The 26828-nt window shown below is 52.4% G+C and overlaps 6 protein-coding genes and 1 non-coding gene across 10 annotated transcripts; 4 read left to right on the forward strand and 3 right to left on the reverse strand.

The window, feature by feature from the left end:
- The first annotated feature begins 228 nt into the window (after nucleotides 1-228).
- NCU06363 lies at nucleotides 229-4282 on the forward strand. 2 transcript variants are annotated; one of them, XM_011395877.1, is made up of 3 exons: nucleotides 229-1992; nucleotides 2427-3072; nucleotides 3137-4282. In XM_011395877.1, the coding sequence occupies exons 1-3, from the start codon at nucleotides 1617-1619 to the stop codon at nucleotides 3930-3932; spliced, it is 1818 nt and encodes a 605-aa protein (XP_011394179.1). In that variant the 5' UTR covers nucleotides 229-1616; the 3' UTR covers nucleotides 3933-4282. The 2 variants fall into 2 exon arrangements, with proteins under 2 accessions (XP_011394179.1, XP_011394180.1); XM_011395878.1 differs by lacking the exon at nucleotides 229-1992 and adding an exon at nucleotides 2044-2269 and having other exon boundaries at nucleotides 3137-4226.
- A 1791-nt stretch (nucleotides 4283-6073) lies between these two features.
- NCU06362 (GTPase activating protein) lies at nucleotides 6074-11112 on the forward strand. The gene is made up of 3 exons (XM_957303.3): nucleotides 6074-7691; nucleotides 7801-8420; nucleotides 8538-11112. Exons 1-3 carry the CDS (start codon nucleotides 7152-7154, stop codon nucleotides 10654-10656), a joined length of 3279 nt encoding a protein of 1092 aa, XP_962396.3. The 5' UTR covers nucleotides 6074-7151; the 3' UTR covers nucleotides 10657-11112.
- A 2293-nt stretch (nucleotides 11113-13405) lies between these two features.
- On the forward strand, nucleotides 13406-15899 carry NCU06361 (cwl1). Of its 3 annotated transcripts, XM_011395875.1 has the most exons (5): nucleotides 13406-13623; nucleotides 13781-13959; nucleotides 14139-14171; nucleotides 14257-14418; nucleotides 14481-15899. In XM_011395875.1, exons 2-5 carry the CDS (start codon nucleotides 13908-13910, stop codon nucleotides 15221-15223), a joined length of 990 nt encoding a protein of 329 aa, XP_011394177.1. In that variant the 5' UTR covers nucleotides 13406-13623; nucleotides 13781-13907; the 3' UTR covers nucleotides 15224-15899. The 3 variants fall into 3 exon arrangements, with proteins under 3 accessions (XP_011394177.1, XP_011394176.1, XP_011394178.1); XM_011395874.1 differs by lacking the exon at nucleotides 14139-14171 and having other exon boundaries at nucleotides 13549-13623; nucleotides 14481-15760; XM_011395876.1 differs by lacking the exon at nucleotides 13406-13623 and having other exon boundaries at nucleotides 13702-13959; nucleotides 14481-15760.
- On the forward strand, nucleotides 15835-15919 carry NCU15164. Its single transcript has one exon. It is a non-coding gene; the product is annotated as a tRNA-Gln (tRNA).
- Nucleotides 15920-16117: 198 nt separating this feature from the next.
- On the reverse strand, nucleotides 16118-17802 carry NCU06360 (histidinol-phosphate aminotransferase). The gene is made up of 2 exons (XM_957301.2): nucleotides 17498-17802; nucleotides 16118-17426 (listed from the first exon to the last, which is right to left on the reverse strand). The coding sequence occupies exons 1-2, from the start codon at nucleotides 17569-17571 to the stop codon at nucleotides 16295-16297; spliced, it is 1206 nt and encodes a 401-aa protein (XP_962394.1). The 5' UTR covers nucleotides 17572-17802; the 3' UTR covers nucleotides 16118-16294.
- Nucleotides 17803-18231: 429 nt separating this feature from the next.
- Nucleotides 18232-19798, reverse strand: NCU06359 (hypothetical protein). Its single transcript, XM_957300.2, has one exon. It carries the CDS (start codon nucleotides 19654-19656, stop codon nucleotides 18256-18258), a length of 1401 nt encoding a protein of 466 aa, XP_962393.1. The 5' UTR covers nucleotides 19657-19798; the 3' UTR covers nucleotides 18232-18255.
- A 200-nt stretch (nucleotides 19799-19998) lies between these two features.
- Nucleotides 19999-23024, reverse strand: NCU06358 (high affinity glucose transporter RGT2). Its single transcript, XM_957299.2, has 4 exons — nucleotides 22223-23024; nucleotides 21587-22156; nucleotides 21231-21503; nucleotides 19999-21115 (listed from the first exon to the last, which is right to left on the reverse strand). The coding sequence occupies exons 1-4, from the start codon at nucleotides 22332-22334 to the stop codon at nucleotides 20238-20240; spliced, it is 1833 nt and encodes a 610-aa protein (XP_962392.2). The 5' UTR covers nucleotides 22335-23024; the 3' UTR covers nucleotides 19999-20237.
- Between the last annotated feature and the right edge of the window lie 3804 nt (nucleotides 23025-26828).

A 26828-nucleotide genomic window follows, 5' to 3' on the forward strand; every position in this document is an offset into this window, starting at 1 on the left:
GAGCTAACAAACAAACCAGTACTGGACTGTACACAGACCAGCGAACGGCATGGCCATGCATTTCCTTGAACCCCCACTTTTGGATCCCAGTCGCTTCCGGCAAATCCACCCCACTTGAAAAATGCGCTTCCCCTAATGGAGCTAGCGTCTCGGTGGCTCCCACTTTTCGCCCTTATTTGCATTCGGGCCACATTGTGGCATTTTCGCACGACCGAGTCGCTTTGCCAAATCCTCGCTCGTTCTTCCAACTTGCCAGCAATTACCTGTTAGCAATCGCCGCCCGCCTGTACAGCATTACATACGCATTACATACGGAAACTCTATACACATTACCGCTCAGGCTCAGACTCCAGCTAACAGATTGTCACTCGGCCCGGTCCCGTCCAGTATCCATCATCACTCGTCTCAATCGTCGTTGGCTCCCGTCACTCCAGGATACCTTTCTGCTGCACAGCCTGCACACCCCCTTCTACACTACACTACACTACACACATCTCAGACTGTGGCCCTCACCTCGGTCCAGGGTTCCGGTCGGTCCCCCCTCAGGCCCAGCTTTCCAGGACTGCCCTTCATCTTACCCCATCACTCTAACCCCCTCATCCATCCCGTCCCCAGGTTAGGTAGGGCTGGGTGGGTTGAGAGACAGACCCTGCGTCATTCTGTCTTATCTACTTCATACTTCGGGCTCGTTATCGGCATCCCCCCCTGCTGCTGTTGGGAAAGTTGTGTCCATCTCAGTCTTATCACTTCGTTGGCTGTCTGCACTCCCAGTTCCCGGTACTAACTCTACCCTGTACTGCATCCCTCTGTGGTGTGCCTCGTTGCCGGGTGCTACCTGTCTGGACCCAAGATCCATCAAAGACCGACGACTTTCCAGACGTTGCCCCGGATAGTTCTGTTTCTACCTACACCCCTCCCTTATTGTACCTCTTAGGGCTGGTACTACAGGTACCCTACTTGTACATCCCAACTTCCTTCCTGACCTCCACCTTCTATCAAAGAGCAGCGTACCGCTTGGGCGTCTGACAGTCAGGCGCACCTGTATACCTCGCCAGGACACAATATCCAAGGTTACCATCGCTCTCACACGTCCGTCATTCCGTATCAATTCCGCTCCACACACAGTTTTGTCTCGTATACACAACAGGACAAGACGTGCGGTGGTAGACAAGAGTGTGCGTGGTGTGTGGTGGTGAGACCTACTGAGGCGACTTGAAAACAGGAACCGCCCAATATCGGCCATCATTAGGGTTTCATCCCAGGTCGAGACTGGTTTGAAGCAACCCGACACATCCTTGGTGGCTTCAAACGGAAGCCCGGGTTCCATCCCATCCTCAAACGTGCCTGGCAAGTGGAAGCAGGTACCTACAACCTACAGGCATCTAAAGCACTGTACGGGCATTACCTGGTTTTGCAACAGGTGCTGCGTTAGGCTTGGGTTCAGGTTGTCGATTGATGGCCTTACCCCTTCCCCACATCTCCATTGGCAGCCGCAAGACATCCCTGATCGAGGTGATCCACGCCCACCTCAGCACGCACGACGTTTCTGTTGTCCGTCCATCGCGTCGTCGCTCCCTTGGCACTCCAGTTGATCCGTCAACGATAAACCACAAGCCATGTACCAGCCCCAATACGGCTACAACCCCAATCCCGCCGCTGGTGCGGGAGCTGGCAATTCAGCTCCTCAGGCACCTCACTTGCAGCCCAGTCCCAGTCGCGGGCCGTCCCCGAGCCAGCAGCAGCATCACCAGCAGATGGTGTATAACAGCCAGCAACAGCAGCCCGGGCAGCAACACCACCCAGGCCAGCAGCAACCGCAGCAGCAGCAGCAGCAGCAGCAGCAGCAGTTCCACATGGGCTCCCAAGCCGGCGGCAGTCACTTCCCAGCTGCTGCTGCTCCGAGCCCAGGAATGATGGGAACAGGTGCTGGTCCTGCAGGAATGATGCAGAATTCCGCCATGCCGCACACCATGGCTACCACCAATGGTCAGAGTAAGCTTTAACCTTTCCCTCGCGCGCCTTGTTCATCTGTCCACCCACCCCCTTAACCCTGCCTGCCTGGCCTCCTGGACCTCATGCCTATGTATCATCGTCCCACACTCCCCTCCTCCTTTGGGCCTTCCGCAGCTACTGTTAGAGTTTGTTGCCCCGGCCTTGTTTCTCACTGTATTGGATTGTACCTTTTCTTTGTTTCACGTGCCGGCAAGTTTGCGTCTTACTGCCCACCCGGCGTCTCACGGGTCCTGCCGCGCTTCATCCCAGCTGTCAAGTTCGTCCTGCGTCCCTCGATGCCTTTCTCCGATTCGTCCCCCTTGGACCCTTTCCCCATTGATTATCATTCGAGTACCTACCACTACCCATCTTAGCTACGTAGCTGTCCGTATATTTTGGACATGAAATGGCTGACCGAGTTTGCGGATCAACAGTGGCATTCCAAGCGCCTTACACAAGTGCGCCGTATGTGGCAGCCGTGCCATCACCTGTGGCACCTCAGCCGCACCTTCCAGCTAACTATATGATGTCTGCTTCTATGCCCCATTATCCAATGAATGCTGCCTTGTCCCAGCAGCAGCCAATGATGCAACGCATACATCCCTCTCAGCAGAATGCTGCCAACATGTCCACATCAACACCCCAGCGCTCCGCCAACCCTGCCTCTCAGGGCACCCCAAACAACGCGATGCCCTCCCAGCAGCCAGGTACTTATTCCACGACCCAAGGTCAAGGAGGCTCTGCAAATCACACACCAACCACCACCCAGCCTCAAAGTGGCTCGGCTGGAGGCACACCCCAAACACCGACGTTCCCTTCTACCGGAGGACAAGGTCAGGTCAATGGGACGCCGATACACTCAGCTCCTCCAAGTCCAGCTACGAGATCGCGTGAAACGGAAAGGTTCGCCGTGTTATTGGAAATCAATCATGAGCTCCTGTACGAACTAGCCTGTCTCCACATTAGCCGGCTAGAGATTAAGAGAGAAAAGGAGTTGGCTGGTGAATCGGGTGAGCAGCAGCAGAATGGTGGAATGAGCCTCTCCGAGGAGGAGAAATTGACAGAGCAGGATTATCAGCAGTGAGTGGCAACCACGACGAAATGATCAGGAGTCTCGAACTAAACGACTAATCTCGTGTTATAGATGCTTGGTCAGGGCCAGAACCAACATGGGTTTTATGGGCTCGCTATCACAGCCGGGCAAACAACCCAATGTACACCCATATCCGGCATATCTGACACCCCCACCCTTACACTTGAATCTCAGGATAAGAGTAGCACAGAACACATTTGCTGAGGACAGCGCGGGTGATGCGCCACCTGACCCGAACACTGATCGCGCGGAAAGACATGAAATCATGACGGATCTCTACAAGAAGCTCCAGTCACTCTATCCGGGCGTTGATTATAAAAATGAGCCTATCTGGAGGGCAGGCACGAACCCTTTAACAGGACCATCGGGTCTTTCCGGACCTGGGTCAATGCCGGGAGGTAACCCTGATCAGCTATCGCAGCAGCAGCACCAGCAGCAGCACCAGCAGCAGCAAGGCCAGCAACAGCAAGGACAGCAGCAAAATTTGCAACAGCAACCTGGCCAACAGCAACAACAGCCCGGACAGCAACTGAATTATCAGCAAATGATGATGCTGAAGCAGCAACAATACCGTGAACAGATGCACCAAAAGCAGCTACAAATCCAACAGCAAATCCAGCAGCAGCAGCAGAATGGCCAGCTAGCTGGCGGTGGTGTAGGGTCGAACCACGGAAGTCCGGCTCCAAGCGGACAGCTGCTACAGCAAGGCATGAAGACGCCGCAAATGACGCCGCAGATGTCCAACGCCATCCCTCCCGGGATGGCGACACAGCATCAGCAGCCTCAAGGTCAACAAAGCCAACAAGATACGCAGCAATCGCAGCCCGGCACATCGGGACCGCCATGAGAACTTTGCCAGAAGTCATCCCCGTTAGTTGCCATGAAAGTGAACGAGAGGAAAATAAGAGGCACGTCATATTGAACTTGTATAACGGTGGACTTTTAGGAGTTTTGGGAGACCGCAGGGCTGAATGTTTGGCTATGTCCTAGAAGAAGACGAGAAGAAAAACGAAAAGGTGGGACGTTTGGATTAACGTGACGGGATAGCCGGAATAGAATGAGGCGCGAAGTCTCACACCTTCTTCATGTTAGAAAGAAAAGCCGTATATATGTGTTGTGCTTCTGATGGCTAGAAATCGTGCCTACTTTCGGTTTTCGTGGTGACTCATGGTCACCTTTCATTATAGCGGAATAGACGGTGGGTTTTTGCGTTGCTTTGGCTTCCTGGAAGTGTAAGACTACTGTACTGAAATGCACAAGGTAGGTAGACAACAACTTATAAAGTCGTAAGGCACATCCATCCACACCATACCCGCATCAAGGGCACCATAACCTAAGATCCATACACAGATTCGCATTACAATCAATCTTGGGCTGTTCCATTTAACACATACCTTGTGTATTTCCATTGATCAAAACTGTGGTCATCCCCAGCGTACCCGACGTCTATATGTATTCAACAAAGTTGCAAAACATAAACATTGGCATCTTATGTTAATCTCCTTCAACCACTGGGAGAAAACCATGCTCTCTCCGAATATTGCAGAGTGACGCACGTGGCGTGACGCGACGAGGACCCGAATACACTCACTTATTGTTACCTTGAATGGAGCTTCAAAGAGGAATTTTTCGGTTCATAACTATACACTACGGCCAACAATCCGTGTTTGTGGATTCTAGGGCAGACCAAGCTGCTTCTGTTCATACGGACCGTGTTTCCGCGATGATTTATCGATCCAGAAGTTTTATGTACTTCCGTCATGTATGTAGATAGTCCACACTCATGTGGTGGTGTGGTATGCTTTAATTCTTCTCATCAAACTAACGTTACCTTGCAGCATCTTTGTTTATGCGTTGCCAGGCCGATGGAATGGAATTCCCGTCCATGGAAACGCCAAGAAACAAGCTGTTTTGATAAACCACGCTGACGACCACCCCCGATGAGGCAGGAGGTCACGACCTGTGGCGGCTGTCAAAGTCTGTCCCTGGTTCCCTGCAGCAGGAGTGCTGGCGCAGTTGCAGCACAGGTTCAGTTGTTTTCTGCCGGGCAGGACCTGGATGCAACGGTCCCACCGCCCACTGCAAGCTTGTGCAGTGATTGTGGGGATTGGCTCTGTGTGGCCGAAGCTTCTCCCATTTCTCGTCCAATCATTCAGTCCTACTTGCACCGCTTGCACAGACTTGGGTACTTGCATGCTACCCTTGTGGAGATTGTGCGATTGATTGGTTGGAAATTTGACGGTTGCTGTCCCGGTTGCTTTTGGTATGCCGGTGATGCCTGTCAAAAAGGGGGTTGGTGACTGCCAGGAGGTGGTGACGAGGGGGACGGTGATGTTGAGGACAAAACAAAATTCAAACAAACAAAAAACATGTGGAAGTTGACTCAGGAAGAAGACTATCCGTTTGATGTTCTCAATGATGTGTATCGGGACCCACAAATAGACACAATGAGTGAGCGACTTGGGACAAGAATAGCATTGTCGTAGGGAGGTAGGCTACTATTTAACAAGTGATTTATGGAGCTATGCGGTGAAGGAAGCCAGCCAGCCGAGCCAGGAACACCAGGGGTCGGGACGAGGCACGGGACGGTGGGACCAGGGGGTGAGACCCCGCCGGCCCGGGCCCTCGCCCATTGAGGACCCGACTTCCATGATCGGACAAGACCGACCGATCTTCTTCTTCTCCAGTCGGCCGTTGTCAAAAAAGTGTCACCACCACACGGGTCTAACAGGCTACGTGGATTCGGTGACAGCGAGAGGCTTGGAGGGGGAAATCGGCGATTCTCTGTCCGTGAATGAATGTGGGCTTCATTGGCGTATGTAGCCGTGCCGGTGCCGTGATGAGACGTATTTACGCTTAAGCATTCAGTCAGATGCGTTTGAGTGTCTCGGTGGATGCCCAGTAATTCTGCGAGAATTGGCTGAAATCAGGGGTGCTTCCAACTTGGCCCAGACATTTGCACACTGTCTGGTGCTTGAGCCCCTGAATCCGACATCATTCTGTTTCTCTTTGGTGACTTGTGCCGCCAATTGTCCTCCTCCTTCCGTCTTGGAACTGCAAGTGCGCGTTTCTGGACAACAACAAGAAAAATCGCCAACCTGTGCACAACCGCTTCCTCCATTCCGTACTTATTTTTTGCAAGATCCATCCAGCGCTTTGAGAAAGGAATCAACTAACCACACTGCGGGCGGGTCGAGTCGCGCGGTTTCAGCATCCAACGTTCTTGGCCGTTCGCTGAAACGATAACAGCGAAGCACCAGCCAGTCGCGCGCCAAGAGCTAGCCACATTTGCACCCATTCGCCCCGGGCGGTTCTGGCTTCTGAAAAGGCAGGCTAACGAGACGAGGACATCCACACCAAACCAAAATCCACTTTCCTTCGTGCCGTTGGCGAGACGCTCATCCTTGTCTGCCTCTTTCCCTTGTTGAGCCGTCGATTCGGAATCATCTGGGCAGAAGCTTTCCGCTTTCTCTTTGCCTTCTGTCAGCGTTGGAAGTGGAAAGCGACTCTTGCGAGACAGAAAAATCTGATTACTTGTGGTCCCACGGTTAGTTGTAAGGAGAGTGAGAACGTGAACAAAACCCGAGCCACTTAAGTCGGTACCGTCTGCATACAATAAGTACCTTGACTTGAGCTGGGAACCCCCCTCTTCACCGACTCAATAACCCGACCGGACGAACGAACCGAACCATCACGGTACACAGCCAGGATTTTGATTTTACTCTTTTGGAGTGGCAGCGGGACTTGGAACCCGCTTGCAGAGACGAAGGCAGACGAACAACACGCCAATTTGGTTCCACAACCATAAACGAGCAGCCCGGAATTTTCACAGCAAGAATTAATCCAAACCATAGAAGACCTGCCAACCTGACATATCAACATCAACAACAACAACTATCTTCCTGTCGAGGCCCATTTTAGCTTTCTGAAAAAAGCTGTGGTGGTGGACGCTGCGCGATTGCACGACCTGCCTGTCGACCCGCATTGTGCCACCCTCCGGCCTTGTCGAGTTTCACCGCCCCTCGATCTCGACCCCAAATTACACCAAAACGGCCACCACAAAAACATGGAGTTCGATCGCAAAACACGGGACAGCAGGCACGACAGCAAATATGATGATCAGGAAGAAACGTCAAAGTCGCCGCTCCCATCATCATCATCAAGTCCATCCGGGACCAATTCCTCTCCGGTCGAGCTAGAATCCGACAAGCAGAGGACCATGGAGCACGACTCCCTTGTTTCCGTCCGCCTCTCTGGATCTTCGAGGTCTTCACTCCAAATCGACACCAATGTTTCCCCACCACGGAACAATGTCGGGGGCCTCGAAGACTCACCCTGCGCGTCGCCAACCGATGATGCGGAGACCGAAACGATCAAGGAAGAAAAGAACGACGAGGATCGTCATGACGAAGTAAAGACGCTGGCGTCGACATACAGCCCAAGCTTGCGGGAAGAGCTTGAGAGCGTGCAAGAGGGCGATGAGGAAGCGGAAGACGACAACGATGATGCACGCAGTGAGGCCTCAAGCGCTGAATCCGAGGATGTGAACTGGGACGATCTGCAAAAGAAAGAAGATGAGCAGGTCAAAGAGCAAGATGTAGATAATGTAAGTTGCATTGCATGCAGCTATGGCTGCTGACGTTTCCCGTTCCTGAAATAGTGCGACACCAGCCTATTTTTGTGGCTTACCCGTGCTGACACTGCCGCCCTCACAGACACAGTCGACTGCGATGCTGCTAGCGAAACTGGAGCAGGAAAACAATAAGATCGCGACAAATCCCAAGAGTGTCAAGGTTGCCGCCGTGGAAAAGGTCGCTTCGCCAGGCCGCAAACCGAGACCACCATCCATGGCGCAGCTACGACAAATGGTCAATGGACCAACCCCTCCTGCTCTCAGATACTCGGTCCTGCCACCACCGCCCATGACGGAGCTCGAATTCTACATGGCCCTGGTCAAAGATCCGAAGCAGACGGCAGCCAGACTTCCCACTCTGCTCTCCAACAAGATCAGAAAGGGCATCCCGCCGCCGCTGCGTGGTGTGGTGTGGCAGAGCATGTGCGGCGCTCGTGACAAGGACCTCGAGGACGTGTTCGAACGGTTATCTGGCGAGTCAAGCCCATATGAGGGCATCATTGGCAAAGATCTCGGACGAAGCTTCCCCGGCGTGGAGATGTTTAGGGATCCCGAGGGCGACGGACAGCGCATGCTTGGTCGTGTGCTCAAGACGTTCAGTCTGTACGACACGAAAATCGGGTACTGTCAGGGACTTGCGTTTCTGGTCGGACCCTTGTTGATGCACATGCCGGACAAACATGCATTTTGCGTTTTGGTTAGGTAAGTCGGAGTTGCTGCACCGTTGGGATTGTGATGGACATCGGATCGTCTTTGGCGGTAGCGAAAAGTCGACCGATTCCGGAAATGAGTGGCCGATCAGCTAACACGTGCTTTTAGGTTGATGGAGAACTACGATCTGCGCCATTGCTTTGTGCCCGACCTGTCCGGACTGCACGTCCGAATCTACCAATTCACCGAACTGCTGAAGCAGCATCTGCCCGTGGTGGCGGACCATCTCGAAGACTTGGGCGTTGAACCGGCCTATGTTTCACAATGGTTCCTGTCCTTCTTCGCGGTGACCTGCCCCCTGCCCATGCTGTTTCGCATCTACGATGTGATATTTGCGGAGGGGGCCTCGGAAACGATTATGCGAGTAGCGCTGAGTCTGATGCGCAAGAATGAGGGCCGCATCCTGGCGTGCACGGAGATGGAGGACGTCATGCAGCTGCTTTTGTCTCGCGGCTTGTGGGATTGTTACCACTACAATGCGGACGAGTTCGTCCAGGACTTTGTCGCATTGTCGGACGTGGTCACCCGCGAACGAATGGCATTGCTCGAGCAGGGGTACCGGGAAGCCAAGATTCCTCCAAGCGCCAATCCCAAGAGCGAGGATGCGCCAGGGTCTGATGTTGCAACAGCAGCCTCCCGCTTTCTGGGTCGCTTGTGGGCTTCCTCATCAACCCCGAAATTGGCCTCTTTCGCGTCGGCAGTTCAGGGGTCCTCCACCGCGTCCTCGTCTTCGCCCACCACCATTTCGTCTGGTAGTAGTACCCTTAGCCCCGGTCTGTCACGTCCCCTCAGCATGCTCCGCCGCAGCACATCGAAACAGAGTATAGCTTCTACATTCAATTCCATGGAGGCTGCATCACAGTCATCATCAGCGTCGTCGTCGGCCAGTGTCTTGAGCTCTGCTTCGACCGAAGCGACGTCGGTCCAGTCGCGCGACAGCTCCACCACCGTCGACCACGATCCATCAAGGGACTCGGTGGCTCTTGGCAGCAGCGCCGCTAGCACCAAGGCCAAACAGGCGCACTTCTCGGTTACCCCCAGCCTCTACCAAGACGACCGCAAGCACTTGCACACACAGATCGAGGACCTGCTCACCGCCCTTAGCGAACTACAACGCAACCATGCCCTGCTGGCCAGCCAATTGCAGAAGGAAAGAGAAGAACGCGAAGAAGATCGCCAGGCTGTCCGCTCGCTGCTCGACGGTCTACGAAAGAAGGCGAACCCTGCACAGTCGTATGCGGCGGCAGCAAGAGAAGCCGAGGAAGACGACGACGAAACCCCGCACAAAGATGTCGAAATCGATCTCAGCCCCGAGGAGCTGTCCGACCTGCTCGACTTTGTCGCCGACCGATTCAGCGAAGAAGATCCCAACAAGGCGACAATACCGCAAACCAAGGAGCAGCTGCATGAAGACCTTGTACGAGTAAGAGAGCAACTATCGAACGAACAAGCAAAGACACAAGAATGCAACCGCAGGATACACGATATGGAGCAAGAGGTGGCTACCATGAAAGAACAACTGAGGGAAACCCACGCCCATGTGCGCAACATGCATGCGGAAAAGCAGCGCCTTGAGCGCCAAATCCACGGCATGCGGGTTAGAGCCTCAGATACTACGCCTTCCTCGGAAGGAGGCGACTGGTTTGGGCGCTCATCGGTGAGCGGCAGCAGCGTGTCCGGCAGCGGTCTGCGCGAGTTGAAGCTCGTGCGCAGCAAGTCCTCGCCTGCGCCACCTCCCGTGTATCCTACCAAGCGATCCTCCAGCATGATGACTACCTCGACGCTGGCCTCCACCCACAGACGCAACACGAGCAATTCTACCGCCATCTCGGCAATGACCTCCAACTCCCCTCCGGCTCCGGCGCCCGTCTCTCTTGCAGCAGCAAGCCCCGCCAACACGGGTCAGGCCCCGAACAACGAAAACGATGCGCTCTTGCTCGAGCTCGTGCAGGCCAAGACGGCCGAGGCCATGGCCAAGCAGGAGGCGGAAGAGGCGAAGCAACAGCTCGAAAGGATGCGCAAGGCATTTGGGCTGGCACCAGGTGAGATGCCGTCGATGAACTCGCAGTCAGCGCATAATAGCATGGCTGGCATGTTTGGGCGGTTGACTGGCCCTTCTACGCCCGATGGCGGCCCCGGGTTGCAGAAGGTGGTCACCTCGCCGGCGGCGACGTCAGCTGGGAATACTGCCAGTGGTGCTAGCTTTTGGGGTTGGGGAAGGAAGTGAAGTATTGGGGTCCAAATTGAACCATCTGGATAAAATGCATGGGATAGAGACAAGTGACAGGATCATTGTTTGACGTGGCTGGAAGAAGGAGGATTGTATCTTATGCATACCAGGTGACATAGGCCTGACATTGGTGGATCGGGGGTTGACACAGGCCCAGGTGATATTTTTCTACGTGTAGACAGTACTCGATCAAGAAAGAGTTTGGACTGGAGTGGACGAAGGGAAGAAGCGGCGGCGTCCAGGTCTTCATCATGGTATGTCATCATCACTTATCATATTGTGCGTATCGTTTGAACATTAAAAAGGTACATACATAGAGTCTTCTGTTGTCTCTGTTCTGGCTTTCGGGAAAGCCTATCATCATCTTTTACATCATGACGAAGTCCCGAGAGGACACTTTGGGTTTTTATCATTTTCACATGTTCATATAGTTCAAACTCATTTTCTCAAATCACTAAAAGTGTCTTGGGTGAAGCTTAAGTAAGACGTGTCACGAGCTTTGTACAAGACGCCATCTACACATTGTCTTTCCGTTCTTTCTTTCCTCTGGGTCCTCTCGCTACCCGGGAAGTTTCCGGACAAGGGTAGTGGGAATGGGATGATGCGATTGAAACTACACTAGGCACGAAATGGGTTCATATCTCGCTTGAGATCGCTAATCGGTCGGTTCCCATACTAATCAGGAAAAGGTCGTAAGGTACCGTATGTAGTTAGGGAAAACATAGAGCTCGGTAAATGAGATGCCCCCTTCACCGACTCGCTCTCTGAATTCGCCAAATCGAACTGGCCAACAGCCGTCCCTGCCTGCAAGGCTGTCAGTGAGGGGAGAGGAAGGGTTAGGGTAGGGGTCTGGGACGTCCGTCTGTGAGACTGACGAGGGCAAGATGAGATTGAGCAATGAGATGAGATAAGTGCAATTTGTATGCCGATCTGGTTTGTGCGGGATGGCTCTTGACCGGTTCGTTGTGTTTAACGCGTCTATCTGCTTTGCGTGTTTGACTGCCTGTCGGTGATTTCGGTGATGGTTTTTCTTTTTTTTTTTTCTTCTTTTTTTTTTTTTTTTTTTTTTTTTTTTTTTTTTTTTTTTTGGAGGGGGGGGAACGGTAACGGCGAGATGGGCCCTTTTTGGTAGCGCGGAAAAACGGCTAGCGTGGCTCATGCACTTTGTATACTTTGGTGGTGATGAAAACGCCATGGAAAGATGTGTTGATGAACTTCCCTTTCTGGAAAAGTTGAAAGAATGTAGCCGAGCTGCCTGCTTAGGCGCTCGACTGGTCTAGAGCGGCGGCTAGACTGTCGTGTCTTAACCCAAAACACCGAGAAGGTGAAATGGCCAGTCAGGTGGTTCCAAAAACGAAACTAAGCAGGCTGGTCAATTGCACTCCTGACTAGATCTTGTCTTTTTCGTTGAGGTTTGGACACCTGGCGAGCATGGCTAGGTAGGCGGCTATCAGTGTCTTCATCCTCTTACTTTTCGCTGACGCAACGAAACCTTTGACCTCGTCACTATCAAAGAGAAGAATATTGCCCAGTCTCTAGCCGCCCGTGCGAATAAAAAACTAGGTCCAGCCGAGAACCGAACCCATGAAATGCGTCAACATGCAAAGAAAGAACTTGAAGGTAGTGTAGAGGTAGGTAGGAAAACCTGTCTCACAGTGCCCCCCAGTTGTCGTCCACTCGATAAGTGACGTTATTGGCGTGGATGGTCCTTCTACTGGCTTCTTGGCAGGATTGACAGGGTTCTTTCTCAATTGGATTTTTCTGTTAGTGTTAGTGTAGTGCCAAAATTTCACATGCCATTCATGACGCCTATTCTTGGAGTCTGTCATGTTCCAGGCTGTGCGGTACCTCCACCACCACCCACACCAATCGATGGCGGGGAGACAGGTTGTCGCGTGCCTCTCGATGTGGATGTGGGTGGGCTGCAATGTTACTGCATAGTACAGTACCATACATAGTATGTAGGCAGAAGCTGGGGGAGGAAGAGTCCCGTCGCAAAGAGGTTGGATGGTACGTTTGAAGGGAAGGGGAAACACCTCAATATAGGCTATCATTACTGCCTGGTCATTTGTGCTCTGGCTGCTGGTAGCGAGCGTCGTATTAGGGGCTCTGTTTCGAGGTTTGAAGGGGTGTAGCAACCAGCAATTGTTGCACCATGTTTGAGACGATTGTAGTGTAGACGTCATCCGCAAGGAGGGTTCGAGTTGTTGTTGTTGTTGTTGTTGTTGTTGTTGTTGTTGTTTACACTAGTACTAAGAGCTTTCACAGCTTTTGTTCTCGAGACTTCCGAGCTCGTCTCCCCAGCCTGTTTTTCACTTGGGTATTGCTCAACTTTCTGGATAAAAGGGTACTTCGGAACGATGTGCAGGCCCTCCCGGAAGCACAACATGGCCGAGACAGAGTGTGGGCAGGAAAACAGGAGGTCTGATAGGGTGACGGCAAACAGTGACACACTTGGCCTGCCGTTTTTGTGGCATGATGAGATCATTCATAGAATCCGGTCTGGAGGAGGTGCTGCGCCCTTGGCCCGTGCCCTGCGCTCCTTCTCGTGTAAGATGTGTGCTTCTCTCGTCGACGGTGGGGTTCTTCCTGCGTATCCTGCGCGTTGCCCTATCTTTGTTTGGTGGGGCTACCCTGCAGCTTTGGTGTTTTGGGTGTCAGCGGCCCCACTAACAGTGCCGCTGCTGGGTCTTGTCTTGCAGGTCTCCCGTTGCTTTTGATGGACGATTGCGCTTACAGAGTTCCCGCCTGCCGTCGTCACCTTGTTTTTTGGGGGGCGGGCCGTAAGACAAAAGTTCCGGTTGTAGTGTACGATCCGCCGGTGACTACATCCTCCTTCTCGCTCTGTCAATTTCTACTTTCCATTCTTCTTTCCCTCCATCCTTCAGAGCTCAAACCTGTTGAAAACCTCCATCTCGCCTTCTCCGGCTAAACACCACGACCTCGAAAGCAAATTATCGAGCAGTGAGTTCTACCCTATCCATCACCATCCTACCGCAAACGCCCATCAACACACAACCAAACGAGTACGGGTCCGCGCTCGTTTGACATCACCCGCCCGCTTCCTGTCCTTTCAGTCTAGTGGTCTGTTTCTGACCGTCTTCGCCGGTTGTTATCACAGAATCTCTTGACTTGACAGCTTCATCCTCCATCCGCGAATCTTTCCTCTGGTCAACAACCACCAAGAAACAAGCAACAAACTTTGTACCACACGTTATCAATAGCAGGGACACCCAAATACCTTTACAATGGCCGACGACTACTCCAACGGCTCGACTAACCTCGATGCCCTCAAAAACAGTAAGGTACGTGCGTTGCTCCAGCTTGTGCGAGCTTCTCCCCTCTCCTTCAAACCAGCGATAAGGGCCGGCCGCTAACGATTGCGTCAGTGTTCCACAACAGCTTCCAATGCCACCAACGCCAGCGACTCCTTTCGCCATGACATCTCACAATGCAGAAACTGACTTGCATCCCAATAGACGCTGCTTCTGCATATGATGCCGTGACGAAGGGTATGTTCAATCTCTTTTCCAGCAGCATTCCCGCTCTCAAGCTCCTGGCTGGTGGAGAAAAGCTAACGATGACGTTGTGTTCTAGGCCCCGTCGCTCAGAACGTTGCCGACCAGCACGCCAAGACTGTTGACGAGCTCTCCAACCTTTCTGCGTCTCGTCGCACTCCCTCGACCCCCGCGGCTACTGGCCAACCCTTGACACACTACCACTCGTTCTTTTCCGAGCTGTTGTCATGGAACAACCCTCGTACGTTCACCTCAAGGATTCGCAGAAATTCCCAGAGTCCTTTTGCTAACAACAGTTATCAGGTGCCTCTGCCATTGCTTACCTGAGCATCGTCGCTGCCATCTTCTCTGTTAGGTACCTTGATATGCTCCGCTTGGGTTTCAAGCTCACTTGGATGGTCCTCGGTGTTACCGTTACCGCCGAAGTTGCCGGCAAGACCGTTCTCAACCAGGGCTTGGCTACCCAGCTGCGCCCGCGCAAGTATTACACTGTTTCCAAGGAGACTCTGGATAGCGCTATTGGCGATGTTCATGAGCTCGTCAACTTCTTCGTCATTGAGGCTCAGCGTATTCTCTTCGCTGAAAATGTCTACGTGTCCGGCCTCGTTGCCATCGCCGCTTTCTTCGCCTATTATCTCGTCAAGATCGTTCCCTACTGGGGTCTTGCCCTGATTGCCACCACTCTTGCCTTCCTCGGGCCCCTCGTCTACAAGACCAACAAGGAGTTTATCGATGCCCAGCTTCACCGTGCTAGCGAGATCATCGGCGCCCAGACTGCTCAGCTCAAGACCGCGGCTCAGCAGAACAGCGAGAAGGCTACCCAGTTGACCAAGCAGTTTGTTGGCGAGTATACCGCCAAGGCCCAGACGCTGGTCAGCAAGGCTACTCCTGCCTCTCTCCACGGTGAGGAGCACACCAACGGTCATGCCAACAAGTCCGAGCTCCGCGACGCCGACTTTCCTCCCGCCCCCCAGGCCGACATCCAGACCGAGCCTGTCGTTCCCGTCACTGTCAAGAGCGGTGAGCAGCAGCCTCTGCTGATTTAAGCGAGCTTCATTGGTTAAACCTTCTACGGCAAAAATCATGCTGTGGTCGGTTTCACACTTTACCTGAATACACCATGGCCGGCAAAGTCCGGGATTCCATGATCACGATACCCCGTTGGTATGGCGCGGTGGCTGATCTTCAACAGAAGTTGTTGTTTAGTTGCCAGCTCGCGACCAGCAAAGAGCCAAGTCGAGTTGGTGGAGGAGACAAATAGACGTTAGCAATGGATGAGTTGGTGGATTGAGTGGTTTCTTTCTAATATTCAGTTTATCATACCCTCGTGGCAAAGAACGCATGTGGAAAATTGGCGAAGACAAGGGTGAAGATGGGATGGTGTGCAACCTGATAGTGGATGATGACTTCCGCGAACTTAACGAGCACAAACGAGGGTGGAGTCGCGACATTTCATTTTCCTGGGTTTCCGGAGTATTGGGTTATTGTCTATCAAGTTACCTAAGCAAACTCCGTACGTGTCATATTGTTTGTAACGAACTTTTGTGCAATGTCTTAAAAGTCCGAAACGTCGATTGTTTGACAGCGCTTTGCACGATGTGTGACCAGTACACAGAGTGCTCATAGATGCAATGTGGAGTACGTTTAGACCATCAAAGGTTGTATAGTGTAGCGGTTATCACTCCGGATTCTGATTTCTTCAGAACATTCCGGCAACCCCGGTTCGATTCCGGGTACGACCTGATCTTTTGCATTTTTTGCCGCAAAGTCCAATATGCTGAGCTGACCCCTGCTGTTCACTTTTATAGTGTTTACTTTTTTGGTCGCAAGTTGAGCGTGGTGTTGACTTTGTATATTTAGCATGTTAACTAGGTAGCAAGGTGAACGCGAATGCACTTTCGCATACTTTCCAGTCCAGGTTGTAACGGAGTATGGTAAAGCAGGGTGAAACTAGTGTATTGCATTGTTGTGTTCTTTTGTCCTGAACCTACTCCTTCCCCAGTTGGTTACATGCCAGCACCGAATACGGGGAATAAAAAAGAGCTTAAGAACTTTCAAGTTTAGTCTAAATATTCTTCTAGTCTAGGAACATCTCCCTCGACACCTGATGACCACACTTACTCCCCCCTAACCTCCTTCAACGCCTCCCTCAACGCTCCCAGGCACCTCGTAACCTCCTCTTCCGTACCCACCGTAATCCTCAAGCACCCCTCGCACCCGTGCTCCTTGCCTCTGAACCGGACCACCACTCCCTTCGTCTCGGCCAACTTCTGATACACCTTCAGCGCCGTCTCGTTGCTCGGCTTTCCCTCCTTGTCCAGCATCTCGTACAACAAAAAGTTGCTGCTCTCACCGCCCGCCAACTTGCCCACGCCCGGAATCTGCGGCAGCTCCGCCACCAGCCTCTCCCGCTGCTTAATCAGCCTCTCCTTGTTCGCACGCATCACCTTTAGTCCGTCCGGTCCCAGCGCGTAGCTGGCCAGCGCGCTGGTCGGCGAAGAAATGTTGTAGGGAGCCTTGAGGCTGTTCAGCAGCCTGGCGATAGGGGGACTTGTAAAGGCCGCTCCCAGACGGATGCCGGCCAGGCCGAACGCCTTGGACAAAGTCTGCATGACGACCAGGTTGGGCCACTCGTTGACCCACTCGGCCAGCGAGGCCGACTCAGGCGCAAAGTCAATGTAGGCCTCGTCGACGACCACGACGCCGTTCCAGGTCGGGTGTTCGAGAACCTTTTGGATGTCTTCCTTGGCGAGAAGGGATCCCGTGGGGTTACCCGGCGAGCAGAGGTAGATGATCTTGATGTTGGGTTCGGTCGACAGCGTCTCGAGGACGCGCGGGACGTCGATGGCGAAGGAGGGAGCGGGGAGCAGCGGGACTTTGACGAGTCCGACGTCGTTCACCTGAGCGGAAACGGAGTACATGCCGTAGGTGGGCGGGCAGACGAGGATGCGGTCGCGGCCGGGAACGCAGAAGCACCGCAAGAGAGCGTCGATGGCCTCGTCAGAGCCGACGCCTACGCAGAGGTTCTCGGGCGTCAGAAGCTTGGAGGTGTGCGCGTGGGTCGTGCGCAGCGAGCAGAGGAGCTGCTTGAGGTCCCGCTGGTGAGGGTCGGGGTAGCGGTGCAGGCCGAGGAGGTCAAGCTCGGGACCACTGGAGCCGGAGCCGGTAGCCAGGTTCTGGGGAACGGGAGGCCCATAGGCGTTCTCATTGGCGTCTAGGAGGATGTTGGTGCCATCGTCCTTGTAGTCACTGAAATACGTGTGTTAGTCGATGTACTTCATGAGAGGTCATAGACAGAGAAGTTTTGGGGGTGAGCTCACTCGCGCGCGCAGCGATAGGGTTCCAAGGCGAGGATGTTTGGCCTGGCGCAGGTCTCGAGATTGAAGGGCGACATTTTGTGAATGATTGGCTTGTGTGATCGATGAATAAATGAATGACTTATAAACGGAAACAAACAGAATTCTAGAACGAATGTTCTCGCTCTCGATTCTTTCACGCAGGTTTTTATGAAAACCCTGGGCGAAAGTGAGGTGTGTGTTGGCGTAAAGAGTCACTTGAAAGAGTCACCTTGAAAATCGTCTCAAAACGGCTCAGGGCGAGTTGATGATTTGCGAACCGGTTCGTCCCCACTCCGGAAGGCCTGGCCCCTTACATAGTATCAATGGCTCCAGTTTTTTGTTTAGAAGTAGATTTTACCTAGCCACCATAGATTCCGATTACTAGATCAAAAACACAACCTGGTTCGCAAGTTTAGGGGAATCCACGATTAATTGCCAACGCCAACTAAATATTTAATCTTGTACATACGTTTCTCTCGTTGCAATGGTATGCGAATGAGGATGTCATCCAACTTGCACCAGCTTCTGTTGCATCTTAGGAAGTACTACACGGGGTTAGGGTTATCAAGGACAAAGGGCTCATTAACGTCACCCTTGAACTTGAACATTGTCCGGGATCTTGAGCTTCCCATTGGATGAAAATATGGTCCGCCAGAAAGACCAAAGATCAACAGAAAGGCAAGAAAAAGCATGAATCCCAACAGACGAACAAATTGCGAGAACAATATTAAAAATTGAAGTTATTTACTGACAATAATCTCGTCGGCGTCATCTTCGGACACGATATCCGAGTCTGAATCCGAGTCCTCAGGCTCATTCGGATCATAATCCCACGTCGAGGCCGGCAAGTATCTCACAAAAGCATCAAAACTCGGGCGTGGTTCTGGTTCCATACATGTATCATCCAACGCGCCACTACCAGAACAACCCTCCTGTAGCTTCCTCCATGTCCTCCACTTCACCAACCACTCCTTCCAGACTTTCAAGGCCGCTGCGACCTCCGGTGTCAAAGTGCGGGACGGTTTTGGGGGTTCGGGCCGCTCCAGAAAAGAAAGCAACAAGTCGTCCATGCCAAACCGAGGTCTTGGCTCCCCGTCGACATAAAAAGTAATGTCATCAAGAATTCTCTCATACAGAATTAGACCAAAGCCTCGTGACAGCCACCCGCCAAAGTCAAGTAAGGCCCAGAGCGCGTTAGCAAGGTACAAGCCATAGCGGTCGGCGTGACCAAGGGTATCACGGCCCGCGTGGATATGCATGCCTCTAACGGCTCGCAGGTCGGTCGGGCCTGTCCATGTGTATTGAGCAAAATCGTGGTCGTCATCGTCGTCGTTAGGCGGTGGCGGTCCTGGGAAAATCTCCTCTTCCCCCTCGGCTCCGTAAGGCAGATCCTCGTTGTGGGCGATCAAGAACCGTTGTGCACCACGGTCTGCTCGCTCCCATCTTTCCTCGTCCATTTCCGTTTCCTCCTTGGATGTTACGCTGATCACGAGATGTCGGACTGAGTATCTGGGAGGGCTTCTGCTTCTTGATGAAGAAAGAAGATTGCCGCGATTTTCTCTTTGATGAGCGGGAGAGCAAAGGCCCCGAGGTCCCAAGGCCAAGAAGGATACTAACAGGCGGTAAAAGTTCCATGAGCCGGGAGGGGGATTGGGGTAGTACTTGTCGTCTGCATTAAAGTCGGACGATATACCGTGGTAACGGTGTAAGAACTGCCCCTGTCTTCCTACTGTTTCGACCTCGTCGTCGATGTCCTCTACGTCCATTATGCGGAATGATGCCCGGAGAGTGTCGAGGTTGAACTGGCTTGGGAGTGGACAACACACCCAGGTTGGGAAAAGGCCGCATTTGGGGATAAAGACGATGTCGATCTCAAAGGCGTGGGATTTTGGGGCAGCAGTAGGTGAATGTAGTAGATACTGGACGTCATCGCGTAGGATCCGGCATGTTGAGAGGAGTGGTAGAGCGGGTGGTTGAGGTGATGTGGCTGGTATCCAAATGTCCCAGTCATCGCGGAGCCGGACACGAGGAGGATCTTGGTAAAATAGGTCGAGGTGATTATAGAGTGTTGCTGTTGGTGTCCAAATCACAGAGGCTAGGATTTTGTGGCGGAGTTCGGGTGGGAGGGTGGTTAACGACATGGTAGTCTATGAGCGTTGCGTATGGATAGGTGAAGAAAGGGCTCCCTTTATTCTGGGGAGCCCGTTGCAACAAGAAGAAGAAGAGGAAAGGGTACCGCGGACCGTAGAGTTTCACCGCAAATCAAGAGCGCGGTTATGTGGGATCGTGGTCCAGGGAAGGTTGGTGACAATATTGGCGAAAGGACAAGCCGTCCACTTTATACGCATGCGCGTTCCATGCCAAGCATTAAAACGACTGTTGGGGAATCTCACGGGAAAGGTTGCATTCTGTGTGCTCACTACGGGTGCAGTCATCATTAGCCACATGGCTTGCTACAGTTATCAGCAGAGATGAGGCATTTTAAGGGGTAAAATCTTAGTAGTTGGTATCTCGAACTAACACTGCTTCATTAAACGTAAACGCCGTCAACCTCATAAAAGGACATCCCCCTTATAATGATCTCCTCTCATCCTATTCCTTAACTCGTCTTCTTGATCCCGATCGACAATCCCATCAACAAAAGAGAGTGGATATCCCATAAACCAAACAGACCGCGGTGAACAAAGGGAAAGTGAAGAAAATAAACAAAAAGAAGGTCCCATCAATACCTGACAGTATTTGGACTTTCATATGGATCCCTTCCCATACTGTTTCCATAACCCCCACTACCCCCATGGACACCATGTGTAGGACCATGCCCATAGGGATCAATGGCTCCCATCTCGTTCGCCTCTTGGTACCCGCCCCCCATCATACCACTCTCCAATCCTCCCGTCGTATTCGTCGCGGCATGAACATCCCTCCACTGCTGCCTACTCTTCTCGGCGTCTCTCCTCGCCAGCTCTGCCACATACGTGGTCTTGGGCATCCACTTCTTACTCTTCCTCGGACTGACCTCCTCCATCATCTTATCGATCTGCTCCAGCGTGAGTCCCTTCATTTCGGGGACCAAGAAATACGCAAACAGCATGGAAAAGATACACAGGCTTCCCCAGATGAAGAAGATCCTGGGACCCAGGTTTGCTGAACCCTTTGAGTTACCGACCATGTAGGGAGCCACGACGGCGATGATGCAGTTCCAGAACCAGTTACAGGCCGTAGAAATGCCCACGCCGCGCGAGCGGATCGGTAAAGGGAAACACTCGCCGATGACAACCCACCCTGTGGGGCCCCATGTGGTGGCGAAGAAGAAAATGTTGATGCAGATGCAGGCGATCATGCCGCGGACGGCGGCGGGGTCGTTGGCGTCGATGCGCCCGGCCGTGACGCCGACTATGGCGACGATGTATTGCATGATTATCATGCCCATGGCACCGTAGATGAGCAGGAAGCGGCGGCCGAGGTACTCGACGGCGACGAAAGAGATGGGGGTGGAGAGCACGTTGACGAGGGTGGTGATGAGGGAGATGAAGAAGGGGTTGGAGATGGTGCCGAGTTGTTGGAAGAAGGTGGTGCCGAAATAGAAGATGAAGTTGATTCCTGGGAAGAAACGAAGGGTTAGTTTGTGTCAACATGACATCTAGAAATTATTCATCCCCCATGATCCCTGGAGGCCAGAGAGAATGGTTTATAGAGAAACCGAAAGAAAACTTACCAGTGAGTTGCTGCCACATTTGCAATCCACAACCCAGAATGATACGACGAATATTGCTGTTACCCTTGCGCAGCGAGCCGTGGAAACAAGCGACCCACGATCCGATATACGACGTTTGCGGAACGACCTGCATCTCATACTCATGGTTCGCCACAATCTCAGCCAGCTCGTCCTTGATGTACTCGGACTCAATCGGCTGTCCACGAACATAAGCCAGAGATTTGGCGGCTGATTGAAGCTGACCCTTCATAACATGGTAACGTGGTGACTCGGCTAATTGGAAAAAAAAAAGAAGGGGAAAGAGTGTCAGTATATCGAGCTTCCAGACAAAACTTCCAAAGCACCGCGCAACTTACGCAAAATGAACAACCCGGTTCCCAAAATCAATGCCCACAAAAACTGCACACCAATCGGAATCCTATACGAGCCCGTATCGTTTCTATCCTGCGTGGAATACACAACGCAGTTGGCGAGCAGAATTCCCACGGTGATGCAGAACTGGTACGCCGACACCAGCGCGCCACGAACCTTTCTGGGGGCGATCTCGGACATGTACAATATAATGACGGTTGAGATGAAGCCAACGCCCAAGCCCGCAATGAGTCGACCAAACACGAAGAGAACCGTCTGATTAGTCGAGGCAATCTGGAGAACGCAGCCGACGCAGAAGATGAGACAGCCGATGATGATGGTCAGCCGACGGCCGATGAAGTCGGCAATGTCACCGGCGATGAGGGCGCCGAAGAAGGTGCCGCAGGAGAGAATCGAGGTCATGAGAGATTTGGTTGACGAGGGTAAGCCAAAGTTGACGGGGTCGATACCGATGGGCTGTTTCCTGTCGTAGTCGTACGAGTAACCCGTGTAAAGGGTGATAAAGTAAGGCATGCCTAGCACGCCGTTGATCCAACCCGTATCATAGCCAAAGACTAGAAATGTCGCCCATGAAAGTTAGTATTGTCCTTGAGCAACAAGCACATGAGGTTCAGACTTACATAGTCCACCACATGCTGCAAAAGCGCAGATAAGGTAAGCCTTCAAGGTAACCGGGGCCTCTATCCTCGAAAGATCCGCCGGCCCCTCAAAGGGGAGTAAGGCGCTGACCATCCTCCTTCAATTCCTTTCCCAGTCAAAGCCCGAACCGAGTTGGTGATCCTCTTATAGAGAAGACTTCGCGCACCCAAAGCCGTATCAGGTCGTCTATGCGGTTTTCGGAATATCTATGTCGACGTTTATCTGTTGGACCAGGAATGGATTCTAAACATCCGAAGGGTTCGTATATCACACACGCAAGAAGGACAAGAACCAGACAGAAGGGAGAAAAAAGTCCCCAGAAGGGAGCTCGAGGCGTGTGTATGGTGTGCGGGATGTGTTATAGAAATTTCTGTTGAATCCCACGGCAAGAGTAAAGCGGGAACCGATACATGGGGATCGACTATACTGTGTAAGACAAACAGAACTGGGGCTAAGGGTCATGGAGTCTGCCGTGCACTAAACCTGAAAGGAACTACAAAAGACGAAAGCGAACGGGGAAGGGAAGGGTGAGAACACGGTTGGGGGGTGTGGGAAAGTGTCCGGTAGGGGTACTAGGCGATAAAATGCCGAGCATGGGATATAATCAAAGCTCACGCCTGTCCGTTCTCCGACGCAAAAGCAGTAGAAAGTGACTGGGCAGTGAGCACACCACTTGGCAAACTTCCAAGAGCGTGTGTAACAAAGAAAGGGAAATGGAAAGAGAAGCACTCAGATCGCGAAAGAGTAGGAGAGGCGGCCAAACGACAATGGAGAGGGACTGAGAGGGTCCGGAAATTGTGGTCATGCTCAGGACAATTTGGCAGACCAAGAATTTAAGACATCCAAAGACCCCGGAAACAGACGAACAAGCGTCCCTCGAATGCCGAACGAAGCCTGGACTTCATTTTGTTACGCACTGTTGGCTTATGCGAGCTACGCCACATAGGATTGGGGCCATCTTTTGCTTTCTTTTTTTTTTTTTTTTTTCCTTTCCAAGACAAGTTAGATAATCCTAGGCTACCCCTGACAGGTCGACAGCTGTAGCACAACGCCATGTTCCTCGCCTGCATACACGCAGGCCCTTAAGTACGCAGCGGGTCATTTCTCGCAGCGTCGCCCTTTGCCCACTTGGGGCTCCTGGAAATGTCTCAGAGCCAGTAGTTTAAATGGGATAAACCGTTAGCACTCCCGGAGACAGGTTTCAGCGGATGATTCGCGGGTAGCGCTTGTGCAATTCGGATATCGGTTCGGGGAGGCTGACTGCTTGAGGAGTTCTCACCCCTGAATGGTATGTTTCTTGTTGGAAATACCTACATTGGCTGCTCCAAGCGCAACTCGCGCACACACAGAGTGAGAGAGAGAGAGAGAGAGAGGATAGTAGAGAGGCTAAGTACATAGGCCATCCCAGTCCTGCAGCTTACATGGCAAAAGGGGGGCGAAGCCAGACTTTGCTTGTGCTGGAAGGCAAAGCCGATATCTGGACGAAAGCGTGACTTCTCGTCTCTTGTGGCTGGTTGCCAAGACGAACCGCGTCTCTTTGATTCATGCTTGCCATGTCACTGGAGAGTTTTGAGAATGACTAACAATAGTGAATCAGAACGTGGATAGTGGAACATGCGGGTGTCATTTCGACTGGTATCTCTTGGCTGCGGAGGCGAGACTGGGAGTTCCGGGAGATGATGGAGCTGAATACTGTAATATGACTGACAAGGCAGAACATGGGCGATTGACAGTGCAAGTGAACCAAGAAGCCACCGAGCAGATCAACCGAACGAAGAAGCCGGGTGCAACGGTGACCAGCGGGGAGAAAGGGCATGACGGGTGATGTGTGAATCTCCCTGCGAGCCCTGTTCCCGCATCTGGATGATCTGGTCGAGGTCCAAGGTCGGCAGGGTCGTATCCTCAGCCTGGTGATCGACACGATGCCGTATGGAGGGTATATACTCTGGAGGGTGTGCTTCAGCAGTGAAAGATTGGGCCATCCGTGTTTTGCTTGCCGCCAAGTGTGCGTTAAGAAAGGGACGTTGATGTGCTCGTGATATCATGATCAATGTGCATGTATGATGCTGATTTGAGAACTCCTCTTGAACTTGGCAACTGCCTATACCAAGCTATTGGGATATCGTGCACAAATCCCAGAGCCAAAATACCTGGAGGCGGCTGGAAACCTACGGTACGGTGAGTGTTTCGACTGTTCAGGCAGCCTTATCCCATCCACTTGAAAGAGATTCGGCCGATGAATAAAGTGATGTAATAAGATATATGTATATGATGACAACTCTGCCGTACCGCCGCGGGTCGAACACCAAAATGAGACCTCTGGCGGAGCAAACACCGGCACCGTTCCGCAGCTAGGGCAACGGCTGAACCGGCGAAACACTGTACTTCCAAGGGGACTTAGCAGTGAGATCATGGAAGATGGTGTCACCGACCGACAGTATGCTCCTAACACAGTCAGTGTCGCCGCACGTCACACGGCAATCAAACATGAGCTCAAAACGGAACATTTTGTGCCTCGCCAGATTGGCCATCATGGTAGAACGATAGAACAGACAGACACCTATACCAACCGTGTCTAGGTAACTTCTCCTACCTACCACCGACCCTGGGCAGACACACGCTTCTTTCTCTGTCCTTCTGCCGAATAACATGGGTAATTTCGTGAACGGCGGTCGCGGGAAAGACGAAACGGGTTGTGAGCTTGAAGGCTATCATGGAGAAATCCAGGGCAGATCTCAGTTCCGTCAGTCAATCAAGTCGATCGTGAGATCCTTCGGTTCTGAGACATAAAAGAGACGTGGCCGTCGAGAAAAAAGGGAGAAAGAAAAGATGCACAAAGAAAGCGCCACAGTACATGAATTGTAGACCGCCCGCGTCGATGCCGTCGTTGCGCTTTGTTGTCGGCTATTGTTCAACATGCCATTCTCGTCGGCCCTCTCTGCTGGTCTCCTCCTCCTTACGCTTAGGGCCCTGTGAGTGTGCACCTGAGCCACAAGCAGCTTTCCAGTCCCAGCAGGAAACTGTTGACTGTCAGACATGCCGTCGACGTTTCAACCGATTACCAAAGTAAGGCGAGGGAGATACTGCGTTACTTGGAGTTGTGAATTTTGTGATCCTGTTCCGGCAAGAAGCGAACCACACAGTAACAAATGCGGTGCCGTTGAGCCGGCTCACTTCGCTTGCAAAGGGATTGGAAGAGAAAGTTGGCGAGTTCTGGAGAGTGAACAGCCAGCCGAGAGTGGGAAGTGTGGGATGAGACTTGAGTCGGTCCAGACCCCCAGAGTCGTCCCACTTCCCCCGCAGCGTAGCTAAAGGTAGCAGCGGTCCCCAAAGTTCACTGCCCTGAGACTGGACACAGTGGACTCGAGTCGATCCGGGGGGCTCCCGTCAAGCGGGGATACATATGTACCTACCCCACTCCTCCAGACTCATGCCCTGGCTCAACCCTAACCCGACACAGCTTAGTGTTCCCCAGATATCTGAGCAAAAGCCCCACTGCCTTTCATCTCCCGCGAGGTCGCGATAACCTGGACACAACACCACAGGCGTTGAGGAGCCAAAACAAGACAATAACGCCGGCCCTTTTGACTCCTGGAGCACGAGCCGAATGCTGAATTTCTCGGTTCTGTCTCGCCATCAGATTCGTTCTAGCTCAGCTCCAGGACCCCTTGAACTTCGTCTTGCTATCCCATTTTGCGAAATCTTGGCTCACTAGTTTGGTCTCGGGCTAGCCACGGGAACTCCACGGCTATCAGTCAGAATCAGCCGATTTCATGTTTGTGCTTTTGAGGCTTCTGCAATTGGAAACCTGGGCATCATGTCTTGTGACAAGCGGGGCTTCAGTTCATTCTTTGCCTACCTAGAGAGGGCGATTCTTCAAACCCAGCTCGAAGCGGGGGGACAAGCCGAAGTTGACCGGAACCAAGCCGCGGCGTGTTTGTTCATGACAGGAAGCCAAAAACCTGCCAAAACAAAACCCTTTTCTTTCTCAAATAAGAGAACTACCATGTAGATGCATTCTTCATGCAATGTACCTGCCATTTCCACAGTGGTAGCCCTAAGCACAATTACTACCAAGTCCTGCACCTGGTAGTGGGTGCTGCATCTGGCAGTGTGCAGCGTGCACGACAGTTTTCCTAATGATCTACATACTGCTGTGCCTACAGTAGTAAGGTAAGGTACTAGGCATGCTCAGATACAAGAACTTCCACTTGCATGCTTACAGCATACATCCCTTCTTCACATGGTAACATTGATGCAATCACTTTGACTTGCAGTTAACATTTGCATACATTTTACACAATGTAATCAAACCCTATTCTGCCCGGGAATTTCCTTTCAACCCACGCCGCAACTTACTTCCTCTTCAGAGGGAAAACTTTGTGCGAATTAGGTGATAACAGAAGCAAGGTACCTCCCGTCTGTTCCGACCGTAGCTGAACACAGGCAACCAAACAACACTTCAAGATTTCAAGTCGGAGTCCTCAGTCAAGTCAGTCAATCCGACAAGTCAGACAAGGAGCGAAGTGTGTTTCTGCGCCTTACCTAGTCCGGTAACACCAACCGAAATCTTTTTTGTCCATTTCG

The sequence above is a fragment of the Neurospora crassa genome, linkage group IV (assembly GCF_000182925.2).
Source record: "Neurospora crassa OR74A linkage group IV, whole genome shotgun sequence".
Lineage (NCBI taxonomy): Eukaryota > Fungi > Ascomycota > Sordariomycetes > Sordariales > Sordariaceae > Neurospora > Neurospora crassa.